Genomic DNA, 18,791 nt, shown 5'->3' with positions numbered 1-18,791 from the left:
TTAACTATTACCCATTGGATAATGTTCTCTTTTGATGAAGATCAATTTTGATAGAAAGATTACATCACCTACATGAACTTAATAGTACTAGTAATCCTACAGCAAGCTACAGAGTTGACTGCATTTTAGACTCTTCACCTCGAAAAACAAAGCTCATTTTTTGGTCAAAGGGTGAGAAAACATGCCCCAAAGGGTAGCATATATTTCTATAGCCAATAAGCAGGAGTACCCCTTCCACCACCACCCCCACCACCTCTTCTTGTGTACAATGCACTGAGACGCACTTTCCCCAATCTTTTGGCGCTGGTATAATTAATGTTATTCTCCAATATTTTTCTTTAGTAAGCCAGAAAATACTCATGACCTAAGGTTATCACTACGAGTCCAGCTACTCATACTGACAAAGGCCCCTTAGGTCACTCATATTTCTTTTGGCTGAATGAAGAAAAATACTGGGGTGTAACTTCTAAATATTCTCCATACTGACATGAATCAACCTCTGCCCCACTGTTCTCTGTATGATTCAACAAACTTGATTTAATTCCTAAGTAGTTGATCGTGATTGTAATCAACACAGGTGTGTTGAACTGTAAAATTGACAAAAAAGTCATACCCTTATGTCAGCTGGGAAAGAGAGCAATTAGTGCTAATTAGTAGAAAAACTGGACAACACCCCTACCCAATTTAGTGATGGTCTATGGCATACAAGTAGTTAGAGGTTTAGTAAATACATTTCGAACGACTGAGTATATGTTTACTTCTGCGGGTACGTACGTACACACATACATACATACATACATGCATACATACATACATACATACATACATACATACATAAACGTTTATACATACTTTGGCAATTCATTGATTGTAAAACACACTGTAATATATACTTTGGCAATTTATTGTAATATACATTGCGTTGTTCAGCCCTATCATGCTTCTCAACCACTGTATTTATATGTCGTGTTGTTCAGTCCTATCAGACTTCTAAACCATTGTAAGATACGTCGTGTTGTTCAGCCCTATCAGACTTCTAAACCACTGTAAGATACATTGTGTTGTTAAGCCCTATTAGGCTTCTAAACCACTGTAAGATATGTCGTGTTGTTCAGCCCTATCAGACTTCTAAACCACTGTAAGATACATTGTGTTGTTAAGCCCTATTAGGCTTCTAAACCACTGTAAGATATGTCGTGTTGTTCAACCCCATCAGGCTTGAGTGCTGGCTTATAGTGTGGCATGAATGTCTGTCTGTATCTTACAGACTAGCAAATGTACAGGTAGATAAAAATAACTACGCATTTATCATTATAATGCTAGTGTGAAACATGTATTCATTTGCATATATACGTGACACCAGTATACATATCAACAACCAGATTGCTTCATAGACCATTCGTGCAGGGTCTACGATTGGATAAACGAGTTGTACTCATTTGCATATATCAATGTATTATCTGAATAGCCAGGTAATATTTTAACATCACACCCCAGGACACACACACACACATACACACAGACGTAATCAAGACGGGTCCTTAAATATTACGTATAATCAAAGGTAGGCATGTATTTATTTTTCCATCTTGCAATATAAACAGTAAACTGTAATGTAAACGTGTGATCATTTTTTCACGAGAATATATTAATATATAATAAGAAAGCATTACTTTACTAAATTGTGCTTATGATCAATACATATAAACATAACATTCGCGAAATCTCAAGTACTTATTGGGCGGTGTCGTAAAAGAGGTTGTGGTTTTCGACGATCAGAATTCAGTCCAATCATAGATAATGAAACAGCCAAATAGGGGAAATTAACTATTTATAAAATACTAATCCAAAAAGAAAATAATAAAAAGGCAATATTACTAAACAGTAACCACATCTGACACGTCAACACCCATGCCTTATATACAATATAAGGCATGGCCCATTGACGTGTCAGACATCAACATTCGTCTTTGAGACGGGTAAATGGTAGCCTCACAGCCTTGGCTAGTGTAGTCCAGACAATTTTTGTGTTATTCAAACCTCGATCTATTCAACTACACATACGTCACTGTTGAATCGTCGTTGTATGCAATGCGTGTGCTTTGTTTGTTTTTTTCAATTTGTGCACGGTTGGGCTGAGCGACCATGATTTGTGTCTGATCATGTGCCTTGTTTAGCTAGCTGCATCCGTTGGTCATGCGATGACTTCTGTTGCCGTCCGCTGTTTATTGTTTACATCATACAAGTCTCAATCCAGTCTCAGATACGGTCTGAGACTTCCTTCAAAATGAGAGTTTCAGACTCAGTCTCACTTATGGTTTGCATGGAGTCTTATAATCCTCCTCATTAGGAATAGTGGTTCAAGTTTGTTCTGATGTTGTTGTTGTTGTTGTTGTTGTTGTTGTTGTTGTTGTTGTTGTTGTTGTTGTTATTCTAAACGTCACCATCAACACCAACAACAACACCGACGATTATTTGAGGGGAAAAACGATAGGCTTACGATTTATATTTTTCTTGAATACCACATGTGGAGACACTTTTGGTACAAGTGACTCATAAGCCGATTACTTGGCTGGGGTTTCACATAATTACTACTTGTATATTACAAAGAGTTTTCTCTTTTAGTACTTTATGTACGTGTATACTTTTGTATGTGAAACTGTGTCACTATAATAAAATAATATCGATCTATATACCTGTATAACATGTCAACATCCGTGCTTTTTGTATTGCAGAAAAACATTGTTGTCAAGGTAAATTTTTTGAATCAATTAATGTAAATTATTGATGTAATGTAAACATGTACAACTTTAATGTCATGGATACCATATGGATTACAAGAACGTCGACAGTAAAATTAGTACACTGTTGATAAAATACCACCATGTGATGAATATATGTTTATAAATATTGGTGGTAGAAGTGCTTGTGATTATACAGTTACCTAGGAAGACAATTTATTATGTCAATTATTGACCGGTGACCCGTGACCCTAACCCTAACATACCTATGCACCCTAAAGGTTATCCTAATCAGACACCTGTCTAAAATACTAGACAGTGACTTGTACCAAAAACGGGGTCGGAGATTCTTAACTAAATGACCCCCCGCCATATATCCATATATATATATATATATATATATATATATATATATATATATATATATATATATATATATATATATATATATATATATATATATATATATATATATATATGTGTGTATATATATATAGATATATATATATATATATATATATATATATATATATATATATATATATATATATATATATATATATATATGCGTAAGGAACGAGTGATACCAATCTGATTAAAATCTGATGTAGATGTCGGCTAATCGTTCATTGCTATTTTACCTTCGTTATTTTGCCTGAATTGACCTACTTGGTACATGTTTACATTTTTTATCCTGATCGCCTCCTATTATCCTCTATGTAGGCTTTGAAGAGCTGCCACAGTAGGTCCAATCCATCATAGTAATTCTTGCTTATGTCCAGTCACGTGACCTCAAAATGATAATCACAGGAGTTGCTGTTGCTTGTGGCTTAAGCATGATAGATTAGCCCTACTGTTGTGAGGCAGCTCTGGAAAGACTGAGCGAAACGTCTTGGCCAGAAACATTTTAATACTGTTCAAGGTGCATGATAATATACATATGAATATAAGTGTCTTACTGGAGAGAACAGTGCTCGATGCAATATCAGTAGCAGAGCATTATAGACTTAACCCCAAAAAATAAGGATGTTATATCGTACTCTGAGTAACAATTTATAATATCTTTATTCTTTTGAATTAATTATATTTTTTAATTAAGTATATATATATATATATATATATATATATATATATATATATATATATATATATATATATATATATATATATATATATATATATGTGTGTGTGTGTGTGTGTGTGTGTGTGTGTGTGTGTGTGTGTGTATGGATGTATGTAGGCAGATAGATAGATAGATAGATAGATAGATAGATAGATAGATAGATAGATAGATAGATAGATAGATAGATAGATAGATATATGTGTATATATAATTATATATGTATAAAGTCATCAAAATGTATAAGGATATTATGAAGTATTGAAACTAACTAAACAAAAAATTGTGCTTTAATTAAATAATAGTAATATCTTGTTTTATTGCATTGTTTACAGAAATGGTCATGGCAACAAATATTCGTGCCCTTTTCATCGTATTACTCTTGATGAGTCAGCTTACCATTGTGTTGTTTCTATTCGACCCTTTCAAATATATGCATATCAACGTGAGGCATGCCAATGTCTGCCGACAAATGACAACAGAAAAAGCAAAATATTTGAATAGTTCAAAAACAGAGAACCATACATTGGATGTTATGACGTCACTTCCGGAACAGGGACTAAGCATTCTGGTCGTCGCAGCATTTAGAACAGGGTCAACCTTTTTAAGTCAATTATTCAACAAGAACAAAGATGTATTTTATCTCTTTGAACCTCTGAGACTCGTTCAAGACATGACAAAAGCAAAGGTTATTACATTAGATCTCGGAAATTCGTCTCAGATAGAAACTTTATCATCAATATATAAATGTCTTTTTACATCACAATATGTTCATCATATGCGAACATGGAGTATGGCTAAAACCAGTGACGTCATTAAACGGTTATGCTCCAAACACACCACCTGTGGCAATGTCACTGTTGAAGATATGACACAGACATGTAAAAATCACCGCCATATTGCTACGAAGGTCATTCGTCTTACGTCACTTCCGATTCTGCAAAACTTAGTCACAGAACAGAAGTTAAACCTGAAAGTTTTACATCTGATCCGGGATCCAAGAGGTGTTGTCAGCTCAAGAAAATTCATGTACAAAAACAAAATCGAGGCGCTTAAAAATAAGACAATACAAGAAGCTGGACTTGTAGAGCATTTGAAGCAATATTGTCAGCGTGTCTCAGAAATGGTTAAGTACAGTAGAACATTGCCATCGTGGTTACACGGTAGATATAAAATTGTTCGGTACGAGGATGTAGCAATGGACCCCACAGGGGGAACTGAAGGAATTTATCATTTCTTGGGTATGTCACTTCCGGTTGAGGTATCACGCTGGATTTCAGAAAACACGAAATTTGCTACGAAGACAACCAGTAACATGGCTACAAAGAAGAACTCGACTGAAGCTGCACAGTCTTGGCGATCCAAACTACTGTTTGAGGATGTCAAAATTGTACAATCTCTGGAATTCTGTTCTGAAATGATGGATTTAATGGAATATAAAATGTTGAATACTGAGGATGAAATGAAAAATTTCACCTATAGCACCTTTTGAGAAAACAACGTTTCTCTTTTGCCTATTCCCCTCTCTTAATAGGGAACTTGCAAACCCGCCATGTTGAATGTTGCATCATGGGAAATGTGATAATAAATACTAATGAATCGGTATTGTAAACAATAATGTTACATTGTTTGCAATCAGGAATGATCAATTCATAGTTACCCTGACAATTGATTTTTTTATTGGTAGCTCTAGATTAGGTATTACGATAACCACAGATAATCCCATAGTCCTTTGCGTCTGAGCACGCTCAGTCTGGATTGCACGTTCCCTATTCTCCTCCACTATAGTCTTGGTTACCCAGACTCTCGTTTGGGGCGGTCTCGTAGGCAGAGCCCCCAGTGGCGAGAGTCTGGGTAACCGAGACTACCTCCACTTTAGGGTCTTGGTATGTAGGGATAAAAACTTACACATCAGATCAGGATTATGACAATTAGTTAAAGACTTCGTCAACACGTGAATGCTTCTACTCCACATGTGTACAGACATGTATATCAAGTAAAAGACTTGGTCAACGTTTCAATCCATATATGTAGGGGTGTGTGTCAAGTTAAAGACTTGTCAACATTTTGATCCATATATACAGAGGTGTGTGTCAAATTAAAGACTTGGTGAACACTTTTATCCATATATGCAGAGGTGTGTGTCAAATTAAAGACTTGGTCAACGCTTTGATCCATATATGCAGGGATGTGTGTCAAATTAAAGACTTGGTCAACGCTTTTATCCACATATGCAGAGGTGTGTGTCAAATTAAAGACTTGGTCAACATTTTGATCCATATATACAGAGGTGTGTGTCAAGTTAAAGACTTGGTCAACGCTTTGATCCATAAATGCAGAGGTGTGTGTCAAATTAAAGATTTGGTCAACATTTTGATCCATATATGCAGAGGTGTGTGTCAAGTTAAAGACTTGGTCAATGTTTTGATCCATATATGTAGGGATGTGTGTCAAATTAAAGACTAAGTCAACACTTTTTTGACCCATATATGCAGAGGTGTGTGTCAATTTAAAGACTTGTCAAAACTTTTTTATCCATATATGTAGTTGTGTGTATGTCAAGTTAAAGACTTTGTCAACTTTTCTATCCATATATGCAGAGGTATGTGTGTGTGTGTGTGTGTGTGTGTGTGTGTGTGTCAAATTAAAGACTTGTCAACACTTTTTAACCCATATATGTTGGGATGTCAAGTTAGAGACTAAGTCAACACTTTTTTATCCATTTATGTAGTTGTGTGTATGTCAAGTTAAAGACTTTGTCAATTTTTTTATCCATATATGTAGTAGGGATGTGTACCAAGTTAAAGACTTAGTCAAATGTACCTGGTTTGAAAACAAACCTAACTTGTGTTTGGGTTCGAACCCACAGGCACTCGAGCTCGGTTACAGACAACCAAACACATCAATCTCATTGGTCGTTAGTGCTTTGGTTACAGGATTACAATTCTTGGACGGTTGGGGGCGTTTCAATCAATTCTAAATTTAGCAATGACGACTCTCCGGTAACTGGATGTACCCATGACAACCACGTATATTCCGATATCAACATTATGTAAAGCAACATCAAGCTAAGGAGGAGTTGTTTTGTGAGCACAAATACAGTCACGTTAATTTGGTGTCTACATAAACAATGGGACCACTGTTGCATCTATATTAGTACTGCTTGATATAATGCTGTTAGGTTAAGATCAGAGACAGACTAGTCTAGTTCCAATTTTAACTGTTGTAGGCATTTTGGGGTAAAAGTTGGAATCCAACATTGTGCCAGAGTAACTTTTCATGGTGCTGAATCCAAAAAATGCATTCGAAGCAAAATTCTGAGACCAGGCCAGGGTACATTGCTCCAAAATTATGCAAATTAACACAAATTTGAGGGGTAAAATTCCAAATTTCGCAGTACCAATAAATACCGTACCTTAGTAATGTTGTCTTCTGGTTTTTACTCAAACAGCCTACAGTATATTTAAAATTGCAATTTTCTAGCGACATTTTCTGAAATCGGAAGTAGACTATACGAAACTCAACTGGTTGCTTTCCACAATTAACATATTCTGCGATTTCTTTATTTGTGAAGACTTATAAAGTGACTAAATCCCTAACCCTAACCCTAACCCTAACCCTCTTATCGTTTCGTCTCTTTTATCATTTTAGCTCCACACCGATTGTCATTTTTATCACCAATTTGTGAAGTGTTTTTATCTTAGTTAGTACATCTTACAATTCTGTGTAATTTTACTGATGTGTACGGTTTACATTTTTATTGATTCTAATTGATATTGCTTATGATGTAAATGTATTTATTTGTGATACATATTTGAGTTATATTTTTTGTGCTTGCATGTCAATTTCCCAATAACGATTTAATAAATAATTATCAACCTTACCCTCTAAAGATTTTTTGAACTTTTGCCCTCTGAGTACTTCAGTTGTCAAAATCTGCCATCTGCTTGGCCCATTTATTAACTTCTACCCATTGAATAATGTTCTCTTTGATCAAGATTAATTTTGATAGAAAGATTACATCACCTACATGAACTTACAGCTGTTTTCCGTAGAGTCAGTTGTATTGAATAAACTATGGAGATCAGTGAGCCTAAACACAAGGTTATTTGTTAGGTTGTTTTCCGTTGTTTCCTACAGTAATGACTACGTGGAGTCTCAGTCCTCTAAAAATAATGGTCTGACGTGGAGTTTGACCGGGAGTAACACTGGAAGTCGGCTACACGGTAACCTTTAGCCACGTTGGCAGGTCACATGGGGTATATTTTCCCGCTATTCCCTAACATGGAATACGGTCTCGAAACATAATTTTGGCGGGGTTTTAGTGTATAAAAAGGGGAGAGTTTCCGAGATTTCGTTAGTCAACCTGGGGACTCACTGGATGCTGTAATTTCGGGGACAGAGTACTCCGTACTCTCACGATTTCGTAGCCGACTTCTCCACGCTTACTGACCCAATATAATGTAAGCTACACTAGTTTAATAGCCCGTCGGCCTGGTTCGGTACATGTGACTGATGTGGTAGATGCTGCACGAGTTAAGAGTTGTATAGTGGGAAACTGGGCCTTGTCAATACAAAACTAGACCACTATACCTGATGACGTACCAAACTGCTGCCTTGTATTATCCTTTAGTCTGAAATAAAAGTGACGGTTAGTCTGAAACGTACTTGCTGTGCGTTCTACTCGTTAAGTGTAATTTATTGGGGTGTGAGACGTTCACCTTGCTGCGATCCCCGATCGCTCCATACTTAATGAACAGATATTACGTGGACTTGGACCCACGGGGATATTTGCTGGTGGAACGGGGATTCGAATAAGTTCTCTCGGTAGACAAATATCACGTACGGGGCTCGAGTGCGACAATAGCACACACACACATCACTTAGCGCCCTTTATTTAGTTAATAATATAAACAGTAACAGCATGCACACTACAAGGTATAATCACAGGGAGTTCAGGCTCAGTTAGTTTTGTTTACAAATACAAACAAACAAAATACAAACAAGTAAACAAATAAATAAATAAATAACCAAGTAAGTCAACAAACAAACTAACAAAAACTAACAAACAAAATAAACCGACAAATGAGTAGACACATACATGAGTAAACGACAACAAACCAACGAACAAACAAACACTACCCCCCCCCCCACAATTGTCACATCTGGAAATAACCCAAGATGTGACCATTGCGGTGGGGGGGGGGGGTGTTTGTTTGTTCGTTGGTTTGTTGTCGTTTACTCATGTATGTATCTACTCATGTGTCGGTTTATTTTGTTTGTTTGTTTACTTGTTTTTGTTTGAGTGTTTATTTATTTATTTATTTATTTGTTTATTTGTTTGTTTACTTGTCTGTGTTTTGTTTGTTTACTTGTTTGTTTGTATTTGTAAACAAAACTAACTGAGCCTGAGCTCCCTGTGGTATAATCAGTTGAAGTTCAAACAAAATCCATGGTCACCAGTACAGTCAGAGAAAGTTGGTAGAATCTGTTAAAGTTTAGACACATACTCTTCCGATATTACCTAAAAATGTAATCAATATATACTGAAGCAGTTATCCTGTATATATGTTTTTTTTAATGTATAGGGCTTTAGGGACTCTGATGGAATGATGTTGAGACATTTATGTACTACATGGTTTATTAGAGTACACCAAAAGTAATATTCTGAGCTTCACTAGTGAGGATAGCTGTTTGTATATCTTATCTAACAAATTTCACCAACTTTCACTGGAAAGTTGCCTATGGAAAGCCCTGGGAATCGAAAAAAAATATGCATAATAAGTACTGTTTCAATAGATAGACCGCATTTTTAGGTGCACATGTAAATTGGGGAATAGAGTATATGTTTATGCCGATTCGAAAAATTAAATGATAATGGTTATATAGATGTTGATAGATCATATTGGTTTCAAAGTTAGTCTCCAAGTTTACTCCAATTGTGGAAGTGTACAGTAAATTACTTGTACATCTTAGGATTGTATCACAGTTGGATACTCCAAGACAGTACCGTTATTTTGCGGGTCGACAGGCCTAACTGCGGGTTGAGTTGCGGGTCAATTTGCGGGTTGTTCAAAACGACAATTATTTGTATAAAATCATCCAAAACATATATAAGTTTACAAAAAATAATGACAAATGAATACATATACACGTAAATAATCTGTATGAGCACATAAGTATTCAGTCAATGGTGGTCAACCTCACTGTGATGATGATTATTTTTTTTAGTATTATAGTAATGACACGGATAGAATACAGTACAGGGAGCTACTGTTGTGACAATGATAGAGACAAAATTACTGGATGTAACTGAATAATAATTTATTCAATTATTCATTATTCAGTTTCAAGACTAGTGGCTGTTCCACTATTCCTTACTGTTCCTCAGTGATGTAACTATGGCCTAACTACTGGTTGTCATCTAACTGTGGTCAGGGTAGTGTGTGGGATCGGATTCATTGTGTAACTAGTCAGACTAATTTGATTGTATAAGACTCATAAGAGAGATTTCAGCCATAATCTTGATGGTTTTTTAAAACAACAGGACCACTTCCTGTTATCAGTAAGAGTTGTTTCAGAGATAAGTTGGTCCACTGTCATCTCTGTTACAGTAAATAGTCAATGTTATGTAATCATTTAAAGTACATTGTAATAGTGGAATTGATATTTTCTGAGGTCAATGCTATGCTAACTATAATCATTGTTTTAAAATAGCCATCACGTTTAGGGGTTGGGGTATAATACACAAAAGTATGTGTGCAATTAGCCCAGCACATAGGTTCTATCGAATGATTTTCGTTCTTTATTTTGTCAAATCAGCTGTAAACTTTAACAGATTCTACCAACTTTCACTGGCTGGTGACCGTGGATTTTGTTTCAACTTCAACTGATTATACCTTGTGTAGTTGTGTGCACGCTGTTACTATTTATATCATTAACTAAATAAAGGGCCCACACGGTGTGAGTGATTTTGTGTGTTAACTGTTATCATTTTGGTGTCTATCTCAACCTGAAACCTTATTGTCAGGCTCACTGATCTTGATAGTTCATTTAAAAGTTTTGATTCGGTCTACGGAAAACAGCTGTAAAAATAACTACACATTTATCATTGCAATGCTAGTGTGAAACGTGTATTCATTTGCATATATACGTGACACCAGTATACATATCAACAACTAGATTGCTTCATAGACCATTAGTGCAGGGTCAACGATTGGATAAACGAGTTGTACTCATTTGCATACATCAATGTATTATCTGAATTGCCTGTATATCTGAATAGGTACTATTTAAACATCACATCCCAGGAAACACACACACGCGTAATCAAGACGGTCCTTAAATATTACGTACAATCAAAGGTAGGCATGTATTTATTTTTCCATCTTGCAATATAAAAAGTAAACTGTAATGTAAACGTGTGATCATTTTTTAACGAGAATATATTAATATATAATTAGAAATCATTAATTTACTAAATTGTACTTATGATCGATACATATAAACATAACATTCGCGAAATCTCAGAAGTACGTATTGGGCGGTGTCGTAAAAGAGGTTGTGGTTTTCGACGATCAGAATTCAGTCCAATCATATATAGTGAAACAGCCAAATAGGGGAAATTAACTATTTATAAAATACTAATCCAAAAAGAAAAGAAAAAGGCAATATTGTTAAACTTAAACAATAACCACATCTGACACGTCAACATCCATGCCTTAGGGTGCATTCAGTATTTACAAGAGGGAGGGCAGGAGGAATCGGGGGGTGGGTCATATTTTACAAACCTGTTCTTGGCGGAGGGTCATATTTTGCATTACAATGTTTGGGGAGGGTCACATTTTACAATCCGTAGTTTTGTGACCAAATTGAAGATTCAACTATTGTCAATTTGTATTGTGTGTTTTGAGATGTAAAAGTGAGATGAGCACTCAACATTTATTTTTACGAGTACTTTATATGCCAAAGTACAAAAACAAAAATACATATATTGTAAGAAAATTGTTTAATAAAACAATGCATTTTGTTGAGTGTGCCATCTCACCTTATCACTCACACACTGTTAGAGAATGTTGTTGTTGTTGTTGTTGTTGTTGTTGTTGTTGTTGTTGTTGTTGTTGTTAAAATATGATGGTGATGGTAGCAGTGATGATGATGATGATGATGATGATGATGATGATGATGATGATGATGATGATGATGATTTAGTCTTTAATGTCATAGAGAACACGGACAGTGATACATGTACTGACTCAAGTAGTAACAGTTTGTCAGATAAGAGTGATAATGGCAATACTGAAGTTGAAGCAATCTGATTAAAATCCGATGTAGATGTCGGCTAATCATTCATTGCTATTTTACCTTCATTATTTTGCCTGAATTGACCTTCTTGGTACATGTTTACATTTTTTAGCCTGATCGTAGAGGAGGCGAACAGGCTAAAAAATGTAAACATGTACCAGGGTCAATTCAGGCAAAATAACGAAGATAAAATAGCAATGAACGATTAGCCGACATCTACATCGGATTTTAATCAGACTGACGTTGAAGGTGATGATGACAATGATATCAGAGAACTTTTACAGTGACCAGATCAGGCAGAGTATGCACAACATGGAAAGCACGTTTTAGATACTAACTAGATTGTGTATGATTAGAAGAGAAAGGTCACTTTATATGTACAAATATTTATATGTAAAAATCATTTAATTTGTATGTATACATATAATGGGAATATTGATTAACCTTCAGGATATGCAATTGTCATGGGGAGGGTACGTCATGTTTTTTCAAAATGGGACAAAGGGGAGGGTCACTTTTTACAAATGGAGAATGGGGGTGGGGTCATGTTTTACGTAACATACCATGTGTGATTTCCTCCGGCCCTCCCCCTGTAAATACTGAAGGCTCCCTTATATACAATATAAGGCATGGCCCATTGACGTGTCAGACCAGGGGTATGGGGCAACAATTCTGGTGGAATCCGAAAATGATAATGATATACAGGTAATAAAGGCCCAAGTTAGCTCTGAGTCTTACATACTTACTTCTTTATTTATAGTATATGTTAATAAACTCATTATACACGTCTACACACATTTGTTATTTTGGGTATAAGGCCTGAAATGGAAAATTAATATTATATGTATGTACTTGTACACTTTCTGATCTTTTAAAAAATGAAATATCCTTATTAAGAATGAAGAAAAAGAAAGTATACGGATAGACATGGTTCAAAATCAACACGGCATCGAATAAACCAATCAGGACGCTTGAAATCGAACATGTGACCCATGAATTTTATCTCGAAGCTTGATACCACCTGAATTAAGTATATGTATATATATATTTATATATATATAAATATGTGTATGTGTGTGTGTGTTTGTATGTATATGTATGTATGTATGTATGTATGTATGTATGTATGTATGTATATATGTATGTATGTAGGTAGGTAGGTAGGTAGGTAGGTAGGTAGGTACGTACGTACGTACAGACAGAAAGATAGATAGATAGATAGATAGATAGATATACATATGTGTATATATAATTATATACGTATAAAGTCATCAAAAATGTATAATGATATTATGAAGTACTGAAACTAAGTAAACAAAATATTGTGCTTACATTAAATAATAATAATTTCTTGTGTTTTACTGCATTTTACAGAGATCGTCATGGCAACAAATATTCGTGTCCTTTTTACAGTATTACTCTTGATGAGTCAGCTTACCATTGTGTTGTTTCTATTCGACCCTTTCAAATATATGCATATCAACGTGAGGCATGCCAATGTCTGCCGACAAATGACAACAGAAAATGCAAAATATTTGAATAGTTCAAAAACAGAGAACCATACATTGGATGTTATGACGTCACTTCCGGAACAGGGACTAAGCATTCTGGTCGTCGCAGCATTTAGAACAGGGTCAACCTTTTTGAGTCAATTATTCAACAAGAACAACGATGTATTTTATCTCTTTGAACCTCTGAGACTCGTTCAAGACATGATAAAAGCAAAGGTTATTACATTAGATCTCAAAAATTCGTCTCAGATAGAAACTTTATCATCGATATATAAATGTCTTTTTACATCACAATATGTTCATCATATGCGAACATGGAGTATGGCTGAAACCAGTAACGTCATTAAACGGTTATGCTCCAAACACACCACCTGCGGCAATGTCACTGTTGAAAATATGACACAGACATGTAAAAATCACCGCCATATTGCTACGAAGGTCATTCGTCTTACGTCACTTCCGATTCTGCAAAACTTAGTCATAGAACAGAAGTTAAACCTAAAAGTTTTACATCTGATCCGGGATCCAAGAGGTGTTGTCAGCTCAAGAAAATTCTTGGACAAAACCAAAATCGAAGTGCTTAAAAATAAGACAATACAAGAAGCTGGACTTGTAGAGCATTTGAAGCAATATTGTCAAAGTGTCTCAGAAATGGTTAAGTACAGTAGAACATTGCCATCGTGGTTACACGGTATATATAAAATTGTTCGGTACGAGGATGTAGCAATGGACCCCACAGGGAGAACTGAAAGAATTTATCATTTCTTGGGTATGTCACTTCCGGTTGAGGTATCACGCTGGATTTCAGAAAACACGAAATTTGCTACGAATACAACCAGTAATATGGCTACAAAGAAGAACTCGACTGAAGCTGCACAGTCTTGGCGATCCAAACTACTGTTTGAGGATGTAAAAATTGTACAATCTCTGGAATTCTGTTCTGAAATGATGGATTTAATGGAATATAAAATGTTGAATACTGACGATGAAATGAAAAATTTCACTTATAGCACTTTTTGAGAAAACAACATTTCTCTATTGTCTATTCCCCTCTCTTAATTCTCCTCCACTATAGTCTCGGTTACCCAGACTCTCGTTTGGGGCGGTCTCATAGGCAGAGCCCCCAGCGGCGAGAGTCTGGGTAACCGAGACTGCCTCCACTTAAAGCTCTCGGTATGTAGGGATAAAAACTTACACATCAGATCAAGATTATGACAATTAGTTAAAGACTTCGTCAACACGTGAATACTTCTGCTACACATGTGTACAGACATGTATATCAAGTAAAAGACTTGGTCAATGTTTCAATCCATATATGTAAGGGTGTGTGTCAAGTTAAAGACTTTGCTCCAAATATGTATTTGACTTGGTTAAATCGAGGACAAATACATTGTGAACGGTTTCTTTTTAGTCCCCGCCGGACGAAGTCCGGGACGGGGACTTATGGATTGGGTTCCGTCTGGCCGTCCGTCCGTCAGTCCGTCTGTCTGTCTGTCCGGCCGTCCGGCCGTCCGTTCGTCCGTCCGTTCGTCCACAACCGTTTCTTGGAGATGCCTGGACCGATTTTTTTCAAACTTGGTACAGGGGCAACATACAATGGCATACATATGCATGTCAATTTGTTTCATGATACGATCCAATATGGCCGCCTAGTAGCCATTTTGTTTGCAAATTTTCCATGTCCAAAGCCATAACTCAGGCATGCTTGAACAGATCTCATTCTAAGTTGGTATTAGGACAGTGTTCTATAACATACATGTGCATATTCATTGTTGTTCTGATATGATCCAATATGGCCGCCTGGCAGCTATTTTGTTTGCGACTTTTCTATGTCCAAAGCCATAACTCAGACATGCTTGAACAGATCTCATTCAAAGATGGTATTAGGACAGTGTTCTATGACATACATGTGCATATTCATTGTTGTCATGATACGATCCAATATGGCTGCCTGGCAGCCATTTTGTTTGTGAATTTTCCATGTCCAAAGCCATAACTCGGACATGCTTGAACAGATCTCATTCAAAGTTGGTATTAGGACAGTGTTCTATGACATACATGTGCATATCCATTTTCGTCCTGATACGATCCCCCATACCCAACCCATCCTTTATTGTTGTAGGCATGTCCAAAAAGCAGACACAACATATCTAAGTCTGTTTGATTTAGGTTCACAAGTGTCGTAGCGTGATCAGAGTAGTGATAATTCCTTAAAACCCAATCATAGCGGGGACTATGTCATTCCCAATGACTTGTTGTCTAATAATTTCTGCCAAAAGTCAAAATTATGCAAATTAACAAAAATTTGAGGGGTAAAATTCCAAATTTCGCAGTACCAATAAACACCGTAGCAACATTGTCTTCTGGTTTTTACTCCAAAATGCCCATAGTCAGGACATGTAAAATTGCAGTTTTCTAGCTACATTTTCTGAATCGGAAGTAGACTATGCGAAACTCAACTGGTTGCTTTCCACAATTAACATATTCTGCGATTTCTTTATTTGTGAAGACTTATAAAGTGACTAAATCCCTAACCCTAACCCTAACCCTAACCCTCTTATCGTTTCGTCTCTTTTATCATTTTAGTTCTACACCGATTGTCATTTTTATCACCAATTTGTGAACTGTTTTTATCTTAGTCAGTGCATCTTACAATTCTGTGTAATTTTACTGATGTGTACGGTTTACATTTTTATTGATTCTAATTGATATTGCTTATGATGTAAATGTGTTTATTTGTTATACATATTCGAGTTATATTTTTGTGATTGCATGTCAATTTCCCAATAACGATTTCATAAATAATTATCAACCTTAGCCCTCTAAATATTTTTTGAACTTTTGCCCTCTGAGTACTTCATTTGTCAAAATCTGCCATCTGATTGGCTAATTTATTAACTTCTACCCATTGGATAATGTTCTCTTTCATGAAGATTAATTTTGATAGAAAGATTACATCACCCATATGAACTTAATTGTACTAGTAATCCTACAGCAAGCTACAGAGTTGACTGCATTTTAGACTCTTCGTCGTGTTGTTCAGCCCTATCAGGCTTGAGTGCTGGTTGGTAGTGTAGCATGAATGTCTGTCTGTATCTTACAGACTAACAATGTACAGGTAGATAAAAAAATAACTACATATTTATCATTGTAATGCTAGTGTGAAACATGAATTCATTTGCATATATACGTGACACCAGGATACATATCAACAACCGGATTGCTCCATAGACCATTCATGCAGGGTCTACGATTGGATAAACGAGTTGTACTCATTTGCATATATCAATGTATTATCTGAATAGACAGGTATGTTTAAACATCACACCCCAGGACACACACACACGCACGCACGCACGCACGCACGCGCGCGCGCGTTATCAAGACGGGTCCTTAAATATTACGTATGAAGGTAGGCATTCATTTATTTTTCCATCTTGCAATATAAAAAGTAAACTGTAATGTAAACGTGTGATCATTTTTTAACGAGAATATATTAATATATAATTAGAAATCATTAATTTACTAAATTGTACTTATGATCAATACATATATACACATAACATTCGTGAAATCTCAGAAGTACGTATCGGGCGGTGTCATAAAAGAGGTTGTGGAATTCAGTCTATCATACAAGTGAAACAGCCAAATCGAGAAATTAACTATTTATAAAATACTAATCCAAAAAGAAAATAATAAAAAGGCAATATTGCTAAACAGTAACCACATCTGACCAGGGGCATGAGGCAACAATTCTGGTGAAACTCGAAAATGATATTGATGTCATACAGGTAATAAAGGCCCAAGTTAGCTATGAGTCACATTTACATACTTACTTCTTTATTTATAGTATATCTTAATAAACTCATTAAACACGTCTACACATATTTGTTATTTTGGGTATAAGGCCAGAAATGGAATGATTAAAACTATTATATGTATGTACTTGTACACTTTCTGGTCTTTTAAAAAAATGAAACATTGTTTTACAATAATCGCAGAAAAGTTTATATAAATATGGAAGACTCCAATAAAGAATAAAGAATAAAGAAAAAAGAAAGTATACGGATAGACATGGTGCAAAATCGACGCTTAGTGCGCTCGCCACAGCTGACGCGCTCCGCTGCTTGGCGCACGCGTGCTCGAGTTCAAACGCATTCCTTGCTTAAACTTGTAATACAGAGGGGTAGGACACGGCATCGAATAACCCAATCAGGACGCTTCAAATCGAACATGTGACCCAGGAATTTTCTCTCGAAGCTTGATACCACCTGCTGCCCTCTTGTGGTGAGATATATATTTCGCATGTTGCAGTACATTGTGGCGTTTGCGGGACAGTAAAACAGATTGCCGAAACAGCATATTTAATTATATGAACTGAAGCTCCGAAACGGTGCGTCTTTTGCGAGGGATATAAACAAAAACACAATTGATAATATCTTGGTTTAATCAATATTTGGTGCCGTAGAGTTGCGGTAGGCTCGAACACACAGTCGATTCCGGTCTATATTATTTTCATAAAATTACGTAAAAATAATCATTAAACATTAGTCGTCATATCTGTGTCTCTTCAAAATATACCTTTGAATGAAAGAGAAAACGTAACAACATTATTTGACTGAGTAAACAAATACTCGTAAGTTTGCCCGAAACAGAAAGCGTCCGTGAACGAGGGCGATGTGGTTTCAATCTTACGACGAAAAAGAACACCAGAGTGTCCTACCCCTTTCTTTTTTAGCAAATGAGCAAATTGACCAAATTGAGCAAATGCTGAGCTCGTGGAGGTTGAATTTTCAAATTCCAAGATTCGAATCATTCGATCTCGCGACAAGACAGAGAAGTAAATTCTACGACCTTTGGGGCGCTATTCAATCGTATATTCTATTTATATATATATTCCAGCGCGATTCGATCGAGTTAAATATACGTGTTTCTCTGTGTATTATAATTAGATATTAATTAGCGATTCGGGATACTGAAATAATGATAAACAAGAACTTGACGAAACTTGTTGATGTTGTCTATATTCATGTTATTCAATATTGTTATTGACACCAGAATTGTTGCCTCATGCCCTTGATCTGACACGTCAACACCCATGCCTTATATACAATA

General features: G+C 35.9%; 2 protein-coding genes across 2 annotated transcripts; both read left to right on the top strand.

The window, feature by feature from the left end:
* The first annotated feature begins 4,333 nt into the window (after window positions 1-4,333).
* On the top strand, window positions 4,334-5,353 carry LOC144452761 (carbohydrate sulfotransferase 1-like). Its single transcript, XM_078143911.1, has one exon. It carries the CDS (start codon window positions 4,334-4,336, stop codon window positions 5,351-5,353), a length of 1,020 nt encoding a protein of 339 aa, XP_078000037.1.
* Window positions 5,354-13,676: 8,323 nt separating this feature from the next.
* LOC144452760 (carbohydrate sulfotransferase 1-like) lies at window positions 13,677-14,696 on the top strand. The gene has a single exon (XM_078143910.1). The coding sequence runs from the start codon at window positions 13,677-13,679 to the stop codon at window positions 14,694-14,696; it is 1,020 nt and encodes a 339-aa protein (XP_078000036.1).
* Window positions 14,697-18,791: the final 4,095 nt, after the last annotated feature.

The sequence above is a fragment of the Glandiceps talaboti genome, chromosome 23, assembly GCF_964340395.1.
Source record: "Glandiceps talaboti chromosome 23, keGlaTala1.1, whole genome shotgun sequence".
Lineage (NCBI taxonomy): Eukaryota > Metazoa > Hemichordata > Enteropneusta > Spengelidae > Glandiceps > Glandiceps talaboti.
The sequence above is the reverse complement of the archived record's forward strand: the minus strand, read 5'-3'. Positions and strand labels throughout refer to the sequence as shown.